Here is a 19,242-nt window from a genome sequence, read left to right as displayed (position 1 = left end):
GGACAAACAGATGTAACTTAACAGAAAACCCCCCCAGAAGGAAGGGAAACATTTCTGCATATTTTCAGTCTCTTATTATATAATATCTTCTAATCCCATTCAAGTTTGCAGCTGTCTGAATGTTTGGTGTGCAGATTTCTAATGTGCAAACCGAACACACAGCATTTGTATTATCCTCCAGTTGGAGAACTTGTGAGGGCACAGTTACAAGTGAAAGGTTGGACAAAACAGAGACACGAAAACGTAGATATTAACTAACTATAGCTATAATTTCTGCATGAAAAGCTGTAGTCGATTCATGAAGTCATCAAAATAGCTCCGAATGTAAAAATACTCGTATGTGTAATATTGCTAAACCATAAGCTGTTTCCAGGTTAAAAACTAAATTTGGGTTATTTGGTTTGTTATAATTAATACATTTTGACCAATGATATTGAATTTTCTTTAAATGACACATTTGAATCCAATGTGTTAAAATGTATTATGTTTGACATGATCACTGTTTCTGGGATTTATTGTACAGAAATAAACCTCAATGTAAATATTATAACTTTCAAAAACTGCAGAAACGCTTTCTTCATCAGAAGTGCAGTTTTTAATGATACGAGCTGCGGTCTTCCTGCTTCCTCTTGTTCTTATTTAGCTGTGCGGTTGCAGCAGTTGCTGAAAACATGTTTTAAATACAGCAGCTACTTACTTCAGGTTTGACTTTGTTGTAAGCCCAGGTGAAAACAGCGATGGAGGATGGAGAAATTGTTGTGATTCCAGGAAGTTCTTTGTAAATTTTTCGATGTCACATTTGAAGTGGTGAGACCAAATGAGAAGCCACTAGCTTGTATTTGATATAAATCTACTTATGGGTTCTCTTTATCTTCTCCTGCTTGTTCATTTTTGACATCTATTCACCATAACTACTAAAAATCCACACGATTTCAAGGTCCAAAATACGTTACTGATCCCAAAGGGGAATTAAATGTTGTTGTAGCATGTATGAATAAAGTCATGATATTACGACTTTATTCATATTATTTATTCTCGCATTATTTCGGCATTCTTTTCGAACCACTTTATTGTCATAATGCTATGACTTTCTCGTATTATTTCGACTTTATTCTCGTGATACTACAACTGTATTCTCCTAATTTTTTTAAATTATGGCCGTAACACTTTGTCATAAAAAAAAGTACCAAAAAAAGTCCATATAAAATTAAAAATGAACCCTTCCTTACTTCAACAGCCCAATTAAATACCTCCAACTCACCTCTGTCTCCTTTGAAGACAACTGGCAGATCTGCAACAGCTTCCTGAGTGAACTAGCATCTCAGTGGTTACAAATGTCAAGGCTGTCTATATTTCCAACATCAGAGATAATAGTGCCATCTTTAGGCCACACTACTTCTAAATATAAGGCTGCAGTCTCTCTCTTGCCACTAGGGGGCGCTGTAGCTCATCAACAGCTCAACGTGAACAGTTTTTCTTTGTCCTCAGGAAGTTTCTTTCCCAGAATCCAACATTCCCAGGTTAGAAAGAGGCCCGTTTCCCACAAAGACTGGTTGATACACTTATAATTTTAGTCTGAATGGGGTTTTCAACAATTAATCTGATTTAGTGAGTTAAAAAAAAACAAAATAATAATAATAAAAAACAACTATGACCCACAACCCATCAAATCCTTGCAACAGAAGAGTGCATCCAGTCATCACATGACTGTAGACATTGTCATGTTAACCATTTTAAAATGAAAGAAAGCAGAGAAAATATAACATCTTATATTTTATTTTGTTTAAATCATATATGCAAAAATCCTATGAAATAGGCACCTTTACATCATTTCTAAGTTATTATTAAACAGAATTTTTTTTTTAATCGACTTTGAAGCTTTACATATAAAACATGAAAGTTAAGATAAAATGCAGATTTAGCCTGTTCTAACCTCACACCATCAGAAAGGAGATCACATGTGATTAATATAGTAAATGATAAAATGTAAATGTTATTTTGTTTTTTTAGATTTAGGCTAACCTGCAGTTCATAAAAGTAAGACAAGTTGACAAAAACCAGATCCAAGACAATAACCCGAGGCAAGATAAGAAAAACAAAATGTTTGACTCATATGACAAAACGTTACTTTACTCTGTTCAGAAAGTTCAAAAAACATTTTTAAATTCCAATTTGTGTTCTTGTTTACTTTCTGTGAGAGCCAAAATTCACAAATTCAACATTATAGGCAAATGTCAAACTTCATCCTTTACAAGCAGGAAACACCTGTGGATTACACAGAAGAGAAAAAAACCATGTCAAGTTCCATGATTTTTGGCGAAAACTAACTCATGGAAAAACAGGATTATCAATGCACAGAAACTTTACTGTGGTACATACCTTTACTGTGGTACAGTGTGTGTACGTCTTACACATCAGCCTCTGCAATAAGACAAAAAAAAATCCATTATGTTAGTTTATGAATAACATTCAAGACAATCATTTTCAAAATGTATGTATACGGTATAAATCTTAGCTTGCAGCCTAAAGTATAGTGGAAAACAATATCTTTCAACTGAGTTTCCACAAGGTCCTCCTTCTCATTCGAGTCCCTGTGGTTCAAACAACTTTATCAATAAAGTGCAAAAGGTTAAAAGCAGTACCCCATTCATGCTGTGTTGTCGTTCCCACATGTGTCACTCTGCACATGTAGTGCTCTCCTTCCACTGGAGTGAAATCCGCGTGCTTGGTGAGGTGGTAGTGCCAGTTCTCCTCAAAGGCCAGGTCAGTCTGCTTGACATCAGCTATTTCCTGTCCATTCTTCAGCAAGTCGATTTTGATCTCCGGTGGGTGGAAGCCGCTGACGTGGCAGATGAGGACGTTTCTGTTCCCGTACAGCCCAGGGTTGCGACTGTAGATCTGCACCTTGGGCGAGACTGACGACACATACACGGCATTAACACATCTTCAAAAACGACTTCGAAATAATTCAAAAACATTATACACTTTTTTCTTATTAATAAGTCTTAAAATGGCAGTGATGAATAAAAGTTATGGCATTTGGAAAACTGCAGGTGGGGGTGTTTTTTATTTTTTCTTTCTATATTCTATACTAATGCACAGTCATCCCTAAAGGCCAGTTAAGGAACACCAAAGAAACCAATTAACTTAACAAGAAAGAAGCTGGGAGATAAATACATTAATCCTAAAAATGTCCCAATCCATGTTTTAGGGACAGAAAATTTGTTGGCTTTCAAAACTCGTCTATCACCATTTTGCAGTGACTAATTAAAGCCGCTGACATCTTTGTTTGGGAATGTTTCTCTTACTAACATAACCAACAGCGGATGGACCTGTTTGAGTGGAATGAGGAACAAGGTTGAATTTGAACGTAGAAGCAGAAACATCAAACGCTGTCCCAGCCCAGAGAGTCTCAAAAGACGGACGCCAACAGAAGTTGTTTTGAACAGACGGATGGGAGACAACAAAACCAAACTCTACACCCCCAACCATACATTCCTGCTCAGGAGTACAATTTACCACAATTACAGTCCAACAGTCGTCTTAGGATTATTGTTTTCTAGTAACTCGATCTGCCAATAGTTGGCGTGGCCTCACCCACACCTTGAATAAGCCATTTAAAACCAAAACAAGCTCCACTTTGTACCCAGCTAAAGTCCATAATGAACATAAAACTCTTGGACTTTGACATGTTTTACAACCTTATGCAGAAGACACAATCTCAGTCTCTTAAGGTGACTATAAAAACCTCATAATATTCTTACTTCATGGGTAAAATTGAAAATATGAAGAGAATCTGGATTATAATATACTTTTTAAATTGTGCCAACTTTTTTCTCATAAGTAACAAGTTCTCTAAGACTCAATCAAGGTGTTGTTTGATACAGTAAAACCATTTCACAAACTCCAGGCCCATGACGAAGTAATAAACAATGGATAAGAACTGGTTCTAATCACAGCAGTAACCTTAGTGTCGTCAGGAAGAGGTATTGCAGCAAAGTGAGCAATTTTGCATAACACACTCAGGGTTTCCCCCAGTGTATTATAAGCCTGGCGGGCCACCAGGCTAAGCATTGCTTACTTTTTGTTTGTTTTTTTAAGTCTTTTTAAAATATTTGCATTTTTTCCAGACTTTATAGTTGGTGTTCAGGTATTAATCTTCCAAAAACATAATTATCAAGTGATATTTTAAAATTTCCTGTCAACTTTAAAGATTTTTTAAATCCTAAATCAAGACGGGCTGCTGGATGAATGACTAACCTAGAACCCAACCGCCGGGCTTATATGTTTTCTGGGGGAAACCTGGACACTGAATTTGACTGGATTGCAATGTAGCTAGAATCGAATTGAAATGTATGTAATTTAATTTGAATGGGACTGATTTTATTTGACATTTCTGATGTGGACCTATTTGCTTTGTAAAGTGCCTTAAAATAACAGTTGTTGAAAATTGGCCCTTGTAAAACAAACTGAACTAAAGCTAATGTATTGCTTTGAATAAAACTACAACAGCTAATGTTTGACTCATATGGCAGATACTTCCATCTGCCATTACATCACATCTATTCTCTAGGTTTATACATGGGAACATAAGAAAACGTGGTTAAATACTAGACAAAACCCCTGTAAATAAACAATAATAAAAAGTAATCTTAACATAAAGCTTTTTCTTTTTATCACTGAATACATATGTTAATAGTTTATTAATGTAATATGGTAAAGTTGTCTTGATTCACTAAAAACATCCTTTAAATGCAGTTGTATTTTTCCAGAAATACACCAAACTGTACAGAATGTAGAAAATAAAGCAAGACACATTCCTTTAAAATTAGCTCTATTTACGTAGAACCATAAAGTCAGCTAAGTGTTTGTACTTTTCTAAATAAAAATATGTATTTACCGAGGACGATTTTACACAGAGACAGTGAGCGACATGTTTGTTTTTATTTTAAGAAACCTTCTTACGGCTATTCTAAAACAAATGTGTCAGTCTAATTTGAAGCTGACTCACTGCACGAATAAATTAGTAATTTTATCCGGCTTATATCTATGGTTAAGCCTGAACCTGTATATTTTCCGAGTCTTCTTCCTTGTAACACGGCGCCATTTCTGTACAGTACATCGCTGAAACAAAAACAAAACACGGTACACAACTAAATTACCTGTTTTAGCCACAACAGCAGAAGACGCGTAGAGAACAACGACCAGGAAAAGCAACTCCTTCATGATTCTTTGTTTTAAGACAGTCTCTGGCAGAAGAAGGTGCTTTCTCTTCGTATAAAAACGATGATACAAACTGCGCAACAACTCGAATCGAAAGTAAAATGTTAGTAGAGGCAGATAAGACTAACCCCGCCCAACAAAGTGACTGAAGACCACGTGATATTCCCTCGACCAATAAGGAAATTCAGAGAAACTGTTGCTAGGTGGAATTTACATTAAATTATTGACGTTTTCTTTTTCTTTTAGTTTTCTGGGTAGCTAGCAAACAATGAAAATGTCTTACCGCCATCTAGTGGTCAAAATGTTAATTAAAATCACCTTGGTTATAATTGGATCGATCAAGTAATACATAAAATGAACAAATAATTGAGAAGTTTTGAGTTAGTTTGTAAAATATGAATCACATAAGTTTTTTTTTTTCAAAATATTTGTTTGACATGCCTGACCTTAATTTATAATTTATCATGCAGGCATACATATACAGTATATATTGTATATATATACATAAGAGGCTTGTATATATATACAAGTATATACAATATATACTTGTATATATAATGAACAATGTAAACAATATAATTGAATTAATGAAATTAGTAATTTAATAAAATTAAGACATTTATTAATATAAATACTTGTAACATTGTTCTAATAAATATATTCATTTGAAGCCTAAAGCCGACAGAAAGCCTGGCAGCTGTTTGGTGCCCTCTAGTGTTGTACAGGCTAATTTTACCTCGGTTCTCACGGTTCTCTGTTCATTTTTGATCACACAACAGAGAGCAGGGTCCAAAAATAGTCCTGGTCATGTTTGTTCTTGGCTGCACAGTTGCGCAGTTGGTAGGTAGCACTGTTGACTTGCAGCAAGAAGGTCCTGGGTTCGATTCCCAGCCAGGGGTCTTTCTGCACGGAGTTTGCATGTTCTCCCTGTGCATGTGTAGGTTCTCCGGCTTCCTCCCACAGTTAAAAAAAAAACATGATTGTCAGGTTAATTGGTCTCTCTAAATTCTCCCAAGGTGTGAGTGTGTGTGTGTGTGTGCATGGTTGTTTGTCCTGTCTGTCTCTGTGTTGCCCTGCGACAGACTGGCGACCTGTCCAGGGTGACCCCGCTGGAGATAGGCACCAGCACCTCCCGAACCCATAGGGACAAGGGTGTAAGAAAATGGATGGATGGATGTTTGTGCTTCTTTAATCTGACTATTTACATAAAAAAATACTCTTTGTTGACCTGAAAAGATCTCATCATCAGTTGTTTGAATCATCTTCAATCTTGGTAACTTGTTCTGTAAGAATATTTCAAATTCACCAAAAAATGGTTTGGATTTTGAATTAACACAGTACCCTGTTATCTGGGAATTTATGGTAAGCTGCTGAAGTGGTGGTGTGCTTCATAAATAGATAACTGTGGATTTCATGATTGTTTTTGTAGGTTTTACCCTATTCACAGTTTGCAGCAAGTTGTATTTTGTCATGGTGAGATTTTCTTGAGGAAATGCAAACAAACATATTTCCTATTACATACTCTACTGAAGCAATCAATGTACAGTTCCACTGACAGCGTATCATACCAAGACTTATGCAGATGGGGCTGAATTATTTTATAAAGAGACTTCCTGTTTCACAGTACAAGGAAGGAAGACAATACATGACCAATCTATTTAACCAGTGACACCTGGTCTGAAGGCAAGACTCTAGCTTTGTGATCTACTCAATAACTTTAAATAATAAACTAATAAGATTAATAAGATTATTAAACTTTTTCTGCTGTTCTGCACTTTAAAGGAATAATGCAAGTATAGCATGCTGATGTTAGCTGGTTTGTTGGTCAGGCTGTGTGCTCAGGTAACCAGCCTGCAAACTGAGCTGTGTGGCGTTAGCTTTAACTTGTCGCGACGAATATTTAGAAGCCACCGTCTTCTGAATTTAGGATCGCTAGGAAATCCCACAATAAAAACTTAAACACCCATTATATTTGGAAGACAACAATGTTCATGTTATTGCTTTACTTGCTTCTGAAATACAACTTTGTCTTTCCTAGCTGTCATGGTAACTCAAAGCGGAAGCAAGAAAGCCGCATTTCGCTCATGCGGATGTGACGTCAGCGCCGTAGGTGCAAAGAGCCCATTCCAGGTTTCTTGCCAGTCAATTTAAGGATGCTTATTGGTCCGCTGGAAAAAAACGATAAAACCCCGGACATTGTCATCAATCAATAAAATCCCCATGAAAACGTCCAGTTTTCATGGGGGAGCTAACACTTATCTTTCATCAACAACTCAGGCGGAAGTGAGAGACCCGCTCAACACAAACAATACCCCAGCCAGAACACGGTGCGCTAAATAACAAAACATAAATTATCGACTGTTCCAGGAGAATACATTTTCCTCGAGGAATTTTAATATTCGAGGTACTCTAATCATTCAGGGTATTGTTACAGCCCTAGTACACATGCACATATACATATATATATATGATAAAATAAGCTTAGAAAGCTAATTTAAAAAGCTACTATTATTATTATTAACTGGTCAGCAATGTAAAGCTGGCTTTACACTGGATTAAGACGCTTTATGGTCTTAACTCTCTGTAAAACCGTTTGAGTGCTACTGGATCACAGAAATGTTGGAAAGTTTCTTTTCAATTTAAAAGGCTGTTATGATTTTACCTTTCTGATTTTCCAGACGTCCTACCATGTGTGTGTGTGTGTCTGTGTGTGTGTTTACGTCTAAGAAAATGACATGTTAGGAAACACCCTCATAGCTAAAGTTAAAGGAAATGAGACACTAGGTAACGCCCTCTTTGGGGCGTAGCTTAGGTAGAAGCTAACAAAGGGAATGACAAACTTTTGCTTGATGCCTTTTTTTCCTGCTAGCTCGTAAAGGTGGCATGAGAAATGGACCAGCTGTATTTTGGTATTAATAAATGGAATACATGTATTCAGCTCACTGACTCTTCTTCAACCTCATACATCAAGAAAAAGGTTTTATTTCAAAATTATAGTTGTGAAATTAGGCTTTATATACTCTTTTATATATTCTTCAAATTCATTTTATTTCTATAAAATCATTTTCTCCTGACATTTATTGCTATATAACTTTTGTTGCTCTTGACAGCCAGTAGTTACCATAGCAACCAGTAACAGTAGGCTAGTCCCCTTTTACCATCTTTAACTCTGGTATGTATTAAGATTAGCTCTGTGCTTTTATTACAGGTACTATGTTTTAACATGTAGTTTAGACAAATTTATCATATACAGTGTTTAATGTTTTGCCATTGTTTTTATATATTTTTGCTGTTTTCATAAGTAATATTGCACATTTTAGCTATCTTTAACTTTACAACTGTTACCTGATGTCATCTGTACATTAGGAACAATTTGGGTTATTTATAGTATTTTTATTTAATGTATAGGGGCTGGACTGATGCTAACCACCAGCTTGACCTTCTCTCTTGTTAAGTATGCTTCAATTTCTGATACAAAGTAACATTTCAGTTGCCAGTTGTGTGTTAGTTTTTAAATAGAAAACGTGTGTATTCTCTGTCTAGTAAAATTGCACATTGACATTTATTTAAAAGAAAAGGTTAGCTATGTAGATATTTTATGTTAATTTATTTTAAATACCACTATACCACAGGTGTCAAACTCCAGTCCTCAAGGGCCGCTGTCCTGCAACTTTTAGTTGTGCCTTTGCTGCACCACACCTGAATGGAATAATTAGGTCATTAGCAAGGCTCTGGAGAACTGATCTACATAAGGAGGAGGTAATTAAGCCATTTCATTCCAGTGTTTTGTACCTGTGGCACTTATAAAAACTGCAGGAACATCAGGCATTAAGATTATGTACTGGAGCATTTAAAACCACACCAACAGCAGCAATAGAAGTGGAAATGGGAGAAATGCCATTAGATTTAAGAAGAACAAAACTAGAAATAAATTACTGGTTAAGTGTACAAAGCAATAAATTTGATCATCCAACTAGAGAAATTTTAAGTCCATGTTGGGAAAAAGAAAAGAAAGAAATGAGGAGTTTTGGATGGACAATTGAAAATAAAATAAAAGAATTTAAAATGAATAGTTTAGAAATAAGTCAAACACCAATATCAATAACACCACCATGGATTCTACCAGAAGCAACAGTAGACGTGTCAATAATGGAAAAGAAACAAGATAAATCTTACATAGCAGATAGTTATTCAGTACAGATACATTTAAACAATTATTATCAATATATGCAAATTTATACAGATGCATCAAAAATAAATGGAAAAATAGGAATAGCTTTTGTAGTACCAGAATTCAATTTAAAAATAGGAAAACGAATTACAGATGGATTGTCAGTATACACAGGAGAAATGTTAGCAATATTATTAGCTTTACAATGGGTAGAAGACATAAAACCATTAAAAACAGTGATATGTTCAGATTCAAGCTCTGCATTATTAAGTTTAAAGAACACTCAATCAGATAGTAGGATGGACATTTTATTAGAAATATTTCATACATTATTTAGGATACAAAATATGGGTTTAATAGTTATATTTGTGTGGGTTCCAGCACATATTGGGGTTGAAGGAAACGAGAGAGCAGATAAAATGGCAAAGAGGGCAATTCAAAATCCTATTAGTTTTACAGTTAAAACAAGTAAATCTGAGGGAAAGAGTATGGTTAAAGGAAAACTGATGGAAAAATGGCAAAAAAGGTAGGATGAAGAAAAAACAGGAAGATGGTTTTATAAAATTCAAAAAATAGTAGGAGAGAGAAGAAATGGAAGAAGAAATAGAAAGGAGGAAAGGGTGATAACAAGATTAAGATTTGGGCATACAGGACTTAATTATACACTTTTTAAAATAAAAAAGCATGATAATGGCAAATGTGATTACTGTGGAAAATATGAAACAATAGAGCATATTATATTAGAATGTCATAAGTATGAAAGAGAAAGAAGATACATGAGAAGAGAGTTTGAATGTATAAAGGAAAAGATTAATTTATTAGATATTTTGAGGAAGAATTTGGGGAGTAAACACATACAAATAATTATTAAATATTTAAAGAAAACTAAATTGTTTCACAGAATTTGATTATAGTAGGTGTGTTTGTGAATATGTGCATGATCTAGAGGGGTATAGTATAAAGTTAAGTATAAAAATGGATGAATGGGTGTGTATATATATATATATATGTATGATTTATTTATTTAGTTTATTCATTATTGTTATTTGTAGGAGTATATATATATGTTTATATAAATAGATAGTCCATCTCGAACCACACTCCATACCAGTATGTGGCGGTAATGCTACTTAAAGTTTGTTGTCAGCCGCCAATAAACTCAAGAAGAAGAAGAAGAAGAAGAAGAAGAAAAACTGCAGGACACCGGCCCTGGAGGACTGGAGTTTGACACCCCTGCGCTATACGATCACAGTTAGCCCGTCTCTTTTTACTGTCTGTGACTTTATGACACAAACTGCTGGTCTGATATTAACCACCAACTTTTACTCTTTATATGATGAACACAGCCAGCCTGAATGTGTGTTGTGAAGTCAACCTAATGGACCTACGACGAACAGAGAAAGGTTACATATCCATCACATTTACTTTGAAACACAGAAGGTGGTGGTCTGACCTGCTGTTGATCAACTAATATATATTCAGGTTTTTTTTAATCTAAACTGGATCTGATTCAGCTGCAGTTCTTTTGGTAAGTCTGTGTTGATGTGATTTATTATGTATGTTTTCTGACTTTAATTATGTTGCAGAATTATTTTAATGATATGAAACAATTGTGAAATATTTTTCAAAATGTTTAATTTCTGCCTTTTAATTATGTAAGCTCTGATTTTATCACGAGACTTCCTTAAAAATATGAATCTCATCATTAGGTTGTTCCAGTCAGAGAGATGAAGAAGCTCTGTCACCTGTCTAACAGCATCCTGATAGTCAGCATTTTACTGATTGTCTTCTTTCTTCCAGGTGAGTTTGTTTGTTCACTCCCTTTTATTTGGAGACGTCACATAAATCACTTCTGGTCTGAAATATTTGATTCCGATATGGTTCAAAGGATCCACACGTAACATGGAGATGAACTGGAGTTTGTGGATCATGAGCTTTCTCAACAGGACGATCTTTCTCCACATTATTTTCAGTAATTTATTTGTTTTACAGGTGCTTTTGCTCATTGCGGTGATGCTATACCAGACCTCCACCTCACTACACCCAGTGAGATTGAAGCTCTGATTGGATCTTGTGTGGAAATCCCATGTATATTTGATACTTTGCCAGAATTTAACAGCAGCGCACCCACTTACGGAATCTGGATGAAACATAAGGGGGTATATGTTGTGGGAGCAAGTGAAATTAATTTTTAACAGCAGTGGGTCAGTTAACACCCATCGAATGGAAATGGTTGGAGATGTGAGAAGTAAAAACTGCAGCAGTCGACTTGGTGAGGCAGAAGTAGGTCATGAAGACCAATACTACTTCAGAGTTCACAACTCGGGGATGTCTGCAACATATTGTGATGATTTTGTTGAGCTAAAACTTAAAGGTAAGAAAGCTGTTTCGTAATACTCTGTGATATACAGTATTTTACCTGTAGTTATGTTGTAAAATCACAAATTTGCAAACATTACCAGAATTATTCAAAAACCAATGCTGCACCTGCAGTGTAAAATAGTGTGGTCAAGGAAAACGTCAGCAAAATAAAATATCAGACATAAACAAATTGCAAATCAGATACAGATATGCACTGTCCACAAAAACTGTAAGCAGACAAATATGATACATGAACCGAATAAAAAAAAAAGAATCAAAACAGAATCTAAACTGATGTAAATAATGACATATTTACTGCAATATTATCAACTCTACCAGCGACAAAGTTGTTTGGGGTTACAAAACCTAAAACCTAAAAACGCCCTAAGCATAATGACACAGTTAGTATTGAAGTCAATAGCACATAGAAAAGCAGTGTAAGAGAATTCAGTTTCAATAACTCTCCAAACATTTTTTGTTTTGCTTTTGATATTTTGAGTATTTTGGTTGGTTTGGTAAATATTTCCTCTATACTGCTGCTCCCTTCCAGCTGGAGGACATCAGCTTATCACCTGTGTTCTTCATTTTAACGATCACTAATTCTAGTGTTTATACGCCAAGTGATCCTTCAACCAAGATTCTATATTACTGTTTTCTCTTTCATTTATTCACTTCTGATTTAAATCTAATGCTGAATTCATCGAGGTTGTTAACTTTACATTGAATTCACAAACTGTTACTCGTAGTTATTTTAGTTGATTAGGTCGTATGTAAAATGATGACGCTTTCAGTTTCCAATGCATTAATCTAATGAAGAAACTTCAATACGTTGTGCAATATTAAAAACAGCAAAGGTTTGTCCTCGACTGGAGTTATTATCAGCTAAGTGCCTGATAATAACTTCTGGTCCCAACACTACAGTGCTTATCACAAATTTGATGCCTTGCAGAGAAAAAAACCACACAAACAATGCCTGCAAGATGCAAGACGTCTCATTTATTTACAGGAAACCAGCATTTATAGTGGTACAGCCATTTGTCCCTTCTTTTTTCCAGATTGGGGATTGATTTTCATTTGTATCTTGGAAGATTCCACTCAGTCACATTTTATTTATTTTTTAGCACCAAAGAGCTCTTGTGGACTGGCAGCATTGCCATTTGGTTGTAGATTTGAATACCAGAAGCAATATTTTTTTAAGACTCCACCTTGCAGCTAGAATCTTAATGAGAATGTATAAACATGACCATATCACACCAATTCTTCACTCATTTTCTTGACTTCCTGACTCTGTTAGGAGTCAATACAAGGTCTACCTCCAATGGATACATACAGAAATGTAAACCACTAGCTCACGATCTACTCTTAAGAGTAGAGCAGCAGTGTAGTGCACACCATCCATCCATCCATACATCTTCTTCCGCTTATCTAGGGTTGGGTTGTGGGGGTAGCAGCCTAAGTAGGGAGGTTCAGACTTCCCTCTCCACAGCCACATGTTCCAGCTCCTCCGGGGGAATCCCAAGGTGTTCCCAGGCCAGCCGAGAAACATAGTCCCTCCATCGTGTCCTGGGTCTTCCTCTGGGCCTCCTCCCAGTGGGTCATGCCCGGAACATCTCACCAGAGAGGCAACCAGGAGGCATCCTAATCAGATGCCCGAGCCACCTCAACTGACTCCTCTCAATGTGAAGGAGCAGCGGCTCTACTCTGAGTCCCTCCCAGATGACTGAGCTTCTCACCCTATCTCTAAGAGAGAGCCCAGACACCCTATGGAGAAAATTCATTTCCCCTGGAGCTTTGCCACCGAGGAGCTCTGTAACCTCTTTGGTGACCTCATCCCCAGAGATTGGAGAGCCCGACCTAGAGTCCCCAGCCTCCACTTCCTCAATGGAAGGCATGGTGGTGGGATTGAGGAGGTTTTCAAATTATTCTGCCCACAACGTATCGAGTCGAGGTCAGCAGCACAACATCTCCACTATAAACAGTATTAGTGCTGTACTGTTTCCCCTCTTCAGACACGTGATGAGAGATGTGATCCAAGGACAGACTGAGGAAGACCTTAATGTCACTCCTGGGGCTATATGCTCAGGTAAACCATGTCTCCATGGTTACTGACGGTTAAATTTGTACATCCCCCATAATGCGATATTTGATATCTTTCTAATCATACTTACTTATAAAGAATATGAACGTTAGTCTTTTTACCTTGTAAAGTGTTCACCTCAAATCCGCGGTTACACTGAGGGCTGACAGTCATTATGAATGACGGCTGCTGTTCAGCACCGCCGTATCTTTTCTCACTACAAGTCAGAAGACAAAGTGACAAGTTTGTTTTGCATCCTTGCCTGTTTGTGCAGCCGACCACACAGCATCCTATGACCATTTTTAAAGTCAAGTCAACTAAATAGAAGTGATATAAGGTTACAGATGTCTGTTTTTTGAGTAGCTTTAAAGGAGCACATTGGTTGTTGTCATGGCGGAGTGGGCAAAGGTCAATAAGTAAAGGGTCAATAAAGGCAATGTTTCATGGAATTAAAAAAAAAATTTCTGTTAAACCTACAACTACAATTGCCTATAGTTGTAGGTATAATGTCCAAGTATTCTAGATTGTGCTTTGTGTTGTGTTTCACTTTATGCCATGTCTGGTTTGAAACCACAGATTCTGCTTGGACTCCTAGCATTGTTGTTTCTGGAAGTGATCTGAAGGAGCGTCAGTCTGTCACTATAACCTGCTCAGTTTATACTCCCTGTTTACCTTCACCTCCTGAACTCACCTGGAATCTCAAAAAAAACTCTCACAGACAAATAGAGAAAGTAGTTGATGGAACCTTTACATCTAAACTCCAGGAGACCATCACTCTGTTAGACACACATGATGGATACAGCATCAAATGTTCTGCTAGATATCCTGTGAAAGGAGGTTTCAAACAGTCACCAGAGACAGTAGAGACTCTCAGTGTTTCATGTAAGTGATCCTATCAGCACATCATGGTTCATGTTTATTCCATTTACTTGATCAATTTACAAAGAAACAGGTTGTGATGTTTAAACCTAGGCAACGGGTGTTGAAATGCCGCCTCGTCTTTGTAAGCCGAGCTAGGAGAGCCGGCTCTCTGAAAATGCTAGCAAATGCTAAGTTAACTTTTTGCAAGGAATTAATTGGAAATAATTTAAATTCATTTTAGGATTTAACTATGATATTTGAGAAATTGTGTGAGTTCAAGGCGTTGTTTCCATGCATAATATTATTTAAGGTAGAAAACATATCATTTTTGGGTTACTAAAAGAGACATTACTGGTCAATTTAATGACATTTATTTAGGCATGTTTTGAATGTTTCATGGTAAATAAAAATGACAGAATTTAAGCATCTTTTGGAGATTGTGAGTCACAGCTTTTCACAAGTTTTAATATAAACTGAAGGGAAAACAAGTTATAAAATATTTCAGATTTTAAAGCACTGCAGCAGCCTTAATGTCTAAACTAAATGATACTGATGTTGATTAAAAGCTCTTTGAATGTTCTTTCAAGTAAATCTTTTAGTAACCTAAACGTATAAAGTAAATATGTCATCTCATTTTCCTCAGATGCTCCTAAAGACACTAAAGCATCCATCAGTTTGTCAGGTTTGGTGTCAGCAGGTAGTCGGGTGGTGCTGAGCTGCTCCAGCAGAGCCAAACCTCCACCCAGCTTCAACTGGTACAGGAACAACAAAGATGGAGCCAATGTAGTGTCAACGGAGCAGCGTTACAGCTTCAGTGCTACTCCTGCTGAAGAAGGAGACTATTACTGTGAGGCCACAAATGGGGTGGATAGTGAGACATCGACAAGAATCTGTATTGACATCATTGGTAATGCATGTTGTTCTATTTATACATTTACACACACACACACACATATATATATATATATATATATATATATATATATATATATATATATATATATATATATATGTATGTATGTGGGTGTGTGTGTGTGTGTGTATACATTACCTGGCCAAAATATGAGTCTCTATCTTGATTTAACTAAGCAAATAGGTATAGCCCTCCGATTGGATAATTGCTTCGTGGGACGATTATGTTTCAGCTGACAACAAGAAGACAGGCAGGTGAAGTGATTACCCATCATGCCTTGTGCCTCCTGTCAAGCCTGTGGAGACAGAGCTATAATGTGAGGTTGCTGAAGTTGGTCATGTCTGGGTTCAGCAATATCAGCTCAAAGAATGAGGTCAGCTGACTACCTGAATATACTGACCAGGTCATTCAGTGGTTTTTTCTTCCCTCGTTCATGAGCATATTCAAAGATGACAATGCCTGGATTCATCAGGTTTGACTTGTGAAAGACTGGTTCAGGAAGCATGAGGCATCATTTCACACATGGATTGTCCACCACAGAGTCCAGACCTTAACTCCATTGAGAATCTTTTGGATGTGCTGGAGAAGATTTTGTGCAGTGGTCAGACTCTACCGTCGTCAAAATGCAAGATCCTGGTGAAAAATTAGTGCAATACTGGATGGAAATAAATCTTGTGTGTTTTGATAAGCATTGCAGAAGTTTATCGAAACAATGCCAAAGATGAGGCTTGATGTAATCAAAGCTAAAGGTGGTCCAATGAAAAATCAGAGTCTGTGACCTTTTTCTTGATGGTGACTTTTTTTGGTGGCCAGGCAGTGTATATATTTATATGAACAGAAACATAAACGAAATACTTTTGTTATTGGTCCCATTTCTGTATGAGCTGAACTCAAAGATCTAAAATATTTTCTCTATAACCATTTCTCTCAAATATTGTTCACAGATTTACACAGATTAGTGAACAATGCTTGAGAGAAATGGTTATATTGAAAATGGTTTAGATTTTTCCGTTTGGCTCATGAAAAATGGGAACAAAAACAAATGTTGCGTTTATATTTTAGTACAATGTGTATATATGTCCAATGCATTTATTATACAGACAACAATCATGTTTTTACATGTGTAAATCTGTGACACACACATAGGACATTAATTAAATAGGTAAAATGTGTGTCTGATGTGAAATTTCAGATGCTCATTTTACTCCCAGCATTAGTATCTCTGTTGGTGATCTGAGGGAGCGTCAATCTGTCACCATAACCTGCTCAGTTGCAACTCCCTGTCCACAATCACAACCTGAACTCACCTGGAATCTCCAGCAAGACTCTCTCAGACGAACAGAGAAAAACACAGAGGGAACCTTTACAACTAAAATCCAGAAGAAGATCACTCTGTCACACAAACATGATGGATACAACATCAGCTGTTCCACCAGACATCCTGCGGATAAAAATGGCAACGCAGCAGAGACAGAAGTGACTCTCAGTGTTTCATGTAAGTGATCCTGTCAGCAGGTCATGGTTCAGCAGGTTTCTGATCAATAAAGTTCATGTGTGTCTCATTTTCATCAGATGCTCCTAGAAACACTTCAGTGTCCATCAGTAAATCATCAGGTAACTGGGTGGAGCTGAGCTGCTCCAGCAGAGGCAAACCTCCACCCAAAATCACCTGGTTCAAGAAAGGCCCCAAAAAATTCACTGAAGTAGCTACAGGCAACTTTCACAAGGATACATTCACTGATGGCGATGAGTACTACTGTGTAGCTGCAAATAAGCTGGGAAAACAGAAATCATCATCGATCAGTCTCACAGTACAAGGTAAATTCTGCTTCCTCTTTTGTTTTCCTTTTCAAAATCCTCAAAGATATTGAGATAATAACATTTTTAAGCAGAATAAAAAGTTAACTTAGGAAAGAAACTGAAATTATTGTTTTAAGACTTTGTCATCTCGTCAATATCCTAAGAACTTGTTATTCTGGGTACATTTCATCATGTTATTTCATTGTATTAATGAACAACCATTGCATCAGTTTCAATTATATTTTATAGAATAAAATATTATAAGAACATCAATTAAGATTTTCCTCTCCTTCAAACGTAGTAACAAATGTAAGATAACAGTATTTAAAGCCAAGATATTTTCCATTCAAGGAGAACTGAGCATGTTTTCTTGTTAAAGGTACATCGGGAGCCTGGGTTTTTGCATTAAAAGCAACCTTGGGAATAGCAGCACTTGGCAGTATAGGGTTCTTCATTGACAAGTAAGACACTTTTGTATGAGTTGGTACAATTCAGCTGTAGAGCTGCTGGTCTTGGTTACATTTTGATGTTTGTTGCTTTCTTTCAATGTCTCCTGTTGTTTTGTTTTTTCTTTCAGATGGCTCAAAACCTCTTAATCTAGTCAGGCTTATCAGTTGTGCTTGTGTGTAACACTAAAAATAAGATGTTACAACCCACTTCAACCCTGTCAGTGTTATAAACACATTATGCAGTGACCAACTGTGAAACAAGCAATAAATATTACATTTAGTCAAAATGCAATAATGTAAGTCAATTATGTTGAATCCATTTACTGCTATTCAAAGAGAACTCTATAGAGGTGGAATTTTTTTTTATTGAAAGCAACTCAGTGTTTCAGCTGTTTTGTAGTATGATCAATGTTTTTTCTAGATTTGTGGTGCATAGAAGCTGAATTCTTCCTATCGGTGTTTGTTTCTGAGGATCTGGAAATGTTGAAAATCCTAAACCGGATTTTAGCGGTTATGTCTTGCGCGTCAAAATTGAGCCAACTTGCAGCAGAATGAGTACAAAAACAACATCGGAGTACCCGAGTACTGTGCAACCCCCCCGTCCGCAGCAAAATTGCGAAGGGCTGACCGGTCCGCGCAACTAAAAAGGTTGGGGACCGCTGACATACAGGGTTTCCCTCCAGTGTATCATAGGCCTGGCGGCAAGCCATGCTTTACTAGCACCACCCGCCGGGCTAAGCGTTGCTTCTTTTTGTTTTTACGAAAATAATTACAAAAAATAAATAACTAAAAATTTCGGAATTTTCTTTTTTTTAAAGCCGGATTGCGATCGTCTCCGTTGCTCTCAGCGTTTCACTGGCGGAGCAGATTTATTACATAGAAGATAGGTTTATAGCTGATGCATTTAAAGCCGGGAGAGCTGACCAATCACGTCACTGGCGCCTTTGTGCAGCGCGCCTCCTTTCGCTCAAACTGGACACTGGCTGACCTGTATGGATATTTACATCAACCCACTGGGAGGAATTATGTTTCTTTAGAGAACTCTATATCAAGGTAAGAGTATAAAGCCCAACGCGTTAGCAAGAACCGCGGAACCGCAGGAATAAGTTGGAGTGGAGCTTTCAGAGGTGCGTTGAAAGCCCCACTCACCTCTGAAAGCGGTGAGAATGACTTATCTTTGTGGGTGATGATATTCACATCAACAGACATATTCATACAAAATAATAACAGTTATAACATCAATTAGAAAACGCACGGCACATGGTAATACAAGATGTATTTAGTGGCACCTGCATCCCACCTGAGAGTGTTTCTAACAAGCACCTAACTCTAAACATCTCTGTGTGTGTTTTTGTTTTACATCTAAAAATATTCTCCATAAGAATGT

General features: G+C 36.8%; 2 protein-coding genes across 3 annotated transcripts; one reads left to right on the top strand and one right to left on the bottom strand.

Annotated features, from left to right (window-relative positions):
- Window positions 1–1,760: 1,760 nt before the first annotated feature.
- On the bottom strand, window positions 1,761–5,350 carry LOC116711570 (beta-2-microglobulin-like). Its single transcript, XM_032550909.1, has 4 exons — window positions 5,163–5,350; window positions 2,643–2,915; window positions 2,380–2,421; window positions 1,761–2,265 (listed from the first exon to the last, which is right to left on the bottom strand). The coding sequence occupies exons 1-3, from the start codon at window positions 5,224–5,226 to the stop codon at window positions 2,408–2,410; spliced, it is 351 nt and encodes a 116-aa protein (XP_032406800.1). The 5' UTR covers window positions 5,227–5,350; the 3' UTR covers window positions 1,761–2,265; window positions 2,380–2,407.
- Window positions 5,351–10,750: 5,400 nt separating this feature from the next.
- LOC116711544 (vascular cell adhesion protein 1-like) lies at window positions 10,751–18,147 on the top strand. Of its 2 annotated transcripts, none has more exons than XR_004337264.1 (10): window positions 10,751–10,797; window positions 10,877–10,922; window positions 11,104–11,194; window positions 11,387–11,768; window positions 14,409–14,714; window positions 15,337–15,600; window positions 16,818–17,101; window positions 17,179–17,424; window positions 17,786–17,867; window positions 17,984–18,147. XR_004337264.1 is itself a non-coding variant. In XM_032550875.1 (10 exons), exons 4-10 carry the CDS (start codon window positions 11,558–11,560, stop codon window positions 18,000–18,002), a joined length of 1,431 nt encoding a protein of 476 aa, XP_032406766.1. In that variant the 5' UTR covers window positions 10,751–10,797; window positions 10,877–10,922; window positions 11,104–11,194; window positions 11,387–11,557; the 3' UTR covers window positions 18,003–18,147. The 2 variants fall into 2 exon arrangements, 1 of the variants encoding a protein (XP_032406766.1); XM_032550875.1 differs by having other exon boundaries at window positions 16,799–17,101.
- The last annotated feature ends 1,095 nt before the right edge of the window (window positions 18,148–19,242 follow it).

This window comes from Xiphophorus hellerii, chromosome 21, assembly GCF_003331165.1.
Source record: "Xiphophorus hellerii strain 12219 chromosome 21, Xiphophorus_hellerii-4.1, whole genome shotgun sequence".
In the NCBI taxonomy this organism is placed as follows: Eukaryota; Metazoa; Chordata; class Actinopteri; order Cyprinodontiformes; family Poeciliidae; genus Xiphophorus; species Xiphophorus hellerii.
Note: the sequence above shows the minus strand (reverse complement) of the source record. Positions and strands in the feature narration are given on the sequence as shown.

Bases quoted from the DNA above. Each gene is read 5' to 3' on its own strand.
- LOC116711544 (XM_032550875.1), top strand. From the start codon at position 11,558: ATGTTGTGGGAGCAAGTGAAATTAATTTTTAACAGCAGTGGGTCAGTT. The intron at 14,715-15,336 runs GTAAGTGATCCT...CATTTTCCTCAG, and splicing joins AGAGACTCTCAGTGTTTCAT to ATGCTCCTAAAGACACTAAA. The intron at 17,102-17,178 runs GTAAGTGATCCT...CATTTTCATCAG, and splicing joins AGTGACTCTCAGTGTTTCAT to ATGCTCCTAGAAACACTTCA.
- LOC116711570 (XM_032550909.1), bottom strand. From the start codon at position 5,226: ATGAAGGAGTTGCTTTTCCTGGTCGTTGTTCTCTACGCGTCTTCTGCT. The intron at 2,916-5,162 runs GTAATTTAGTTG...ATGTGTCGTCAG, and splicing joins TGCTGTTGTGGCTAAAACAG to TCTCGCCCAAGGTGCAGATC.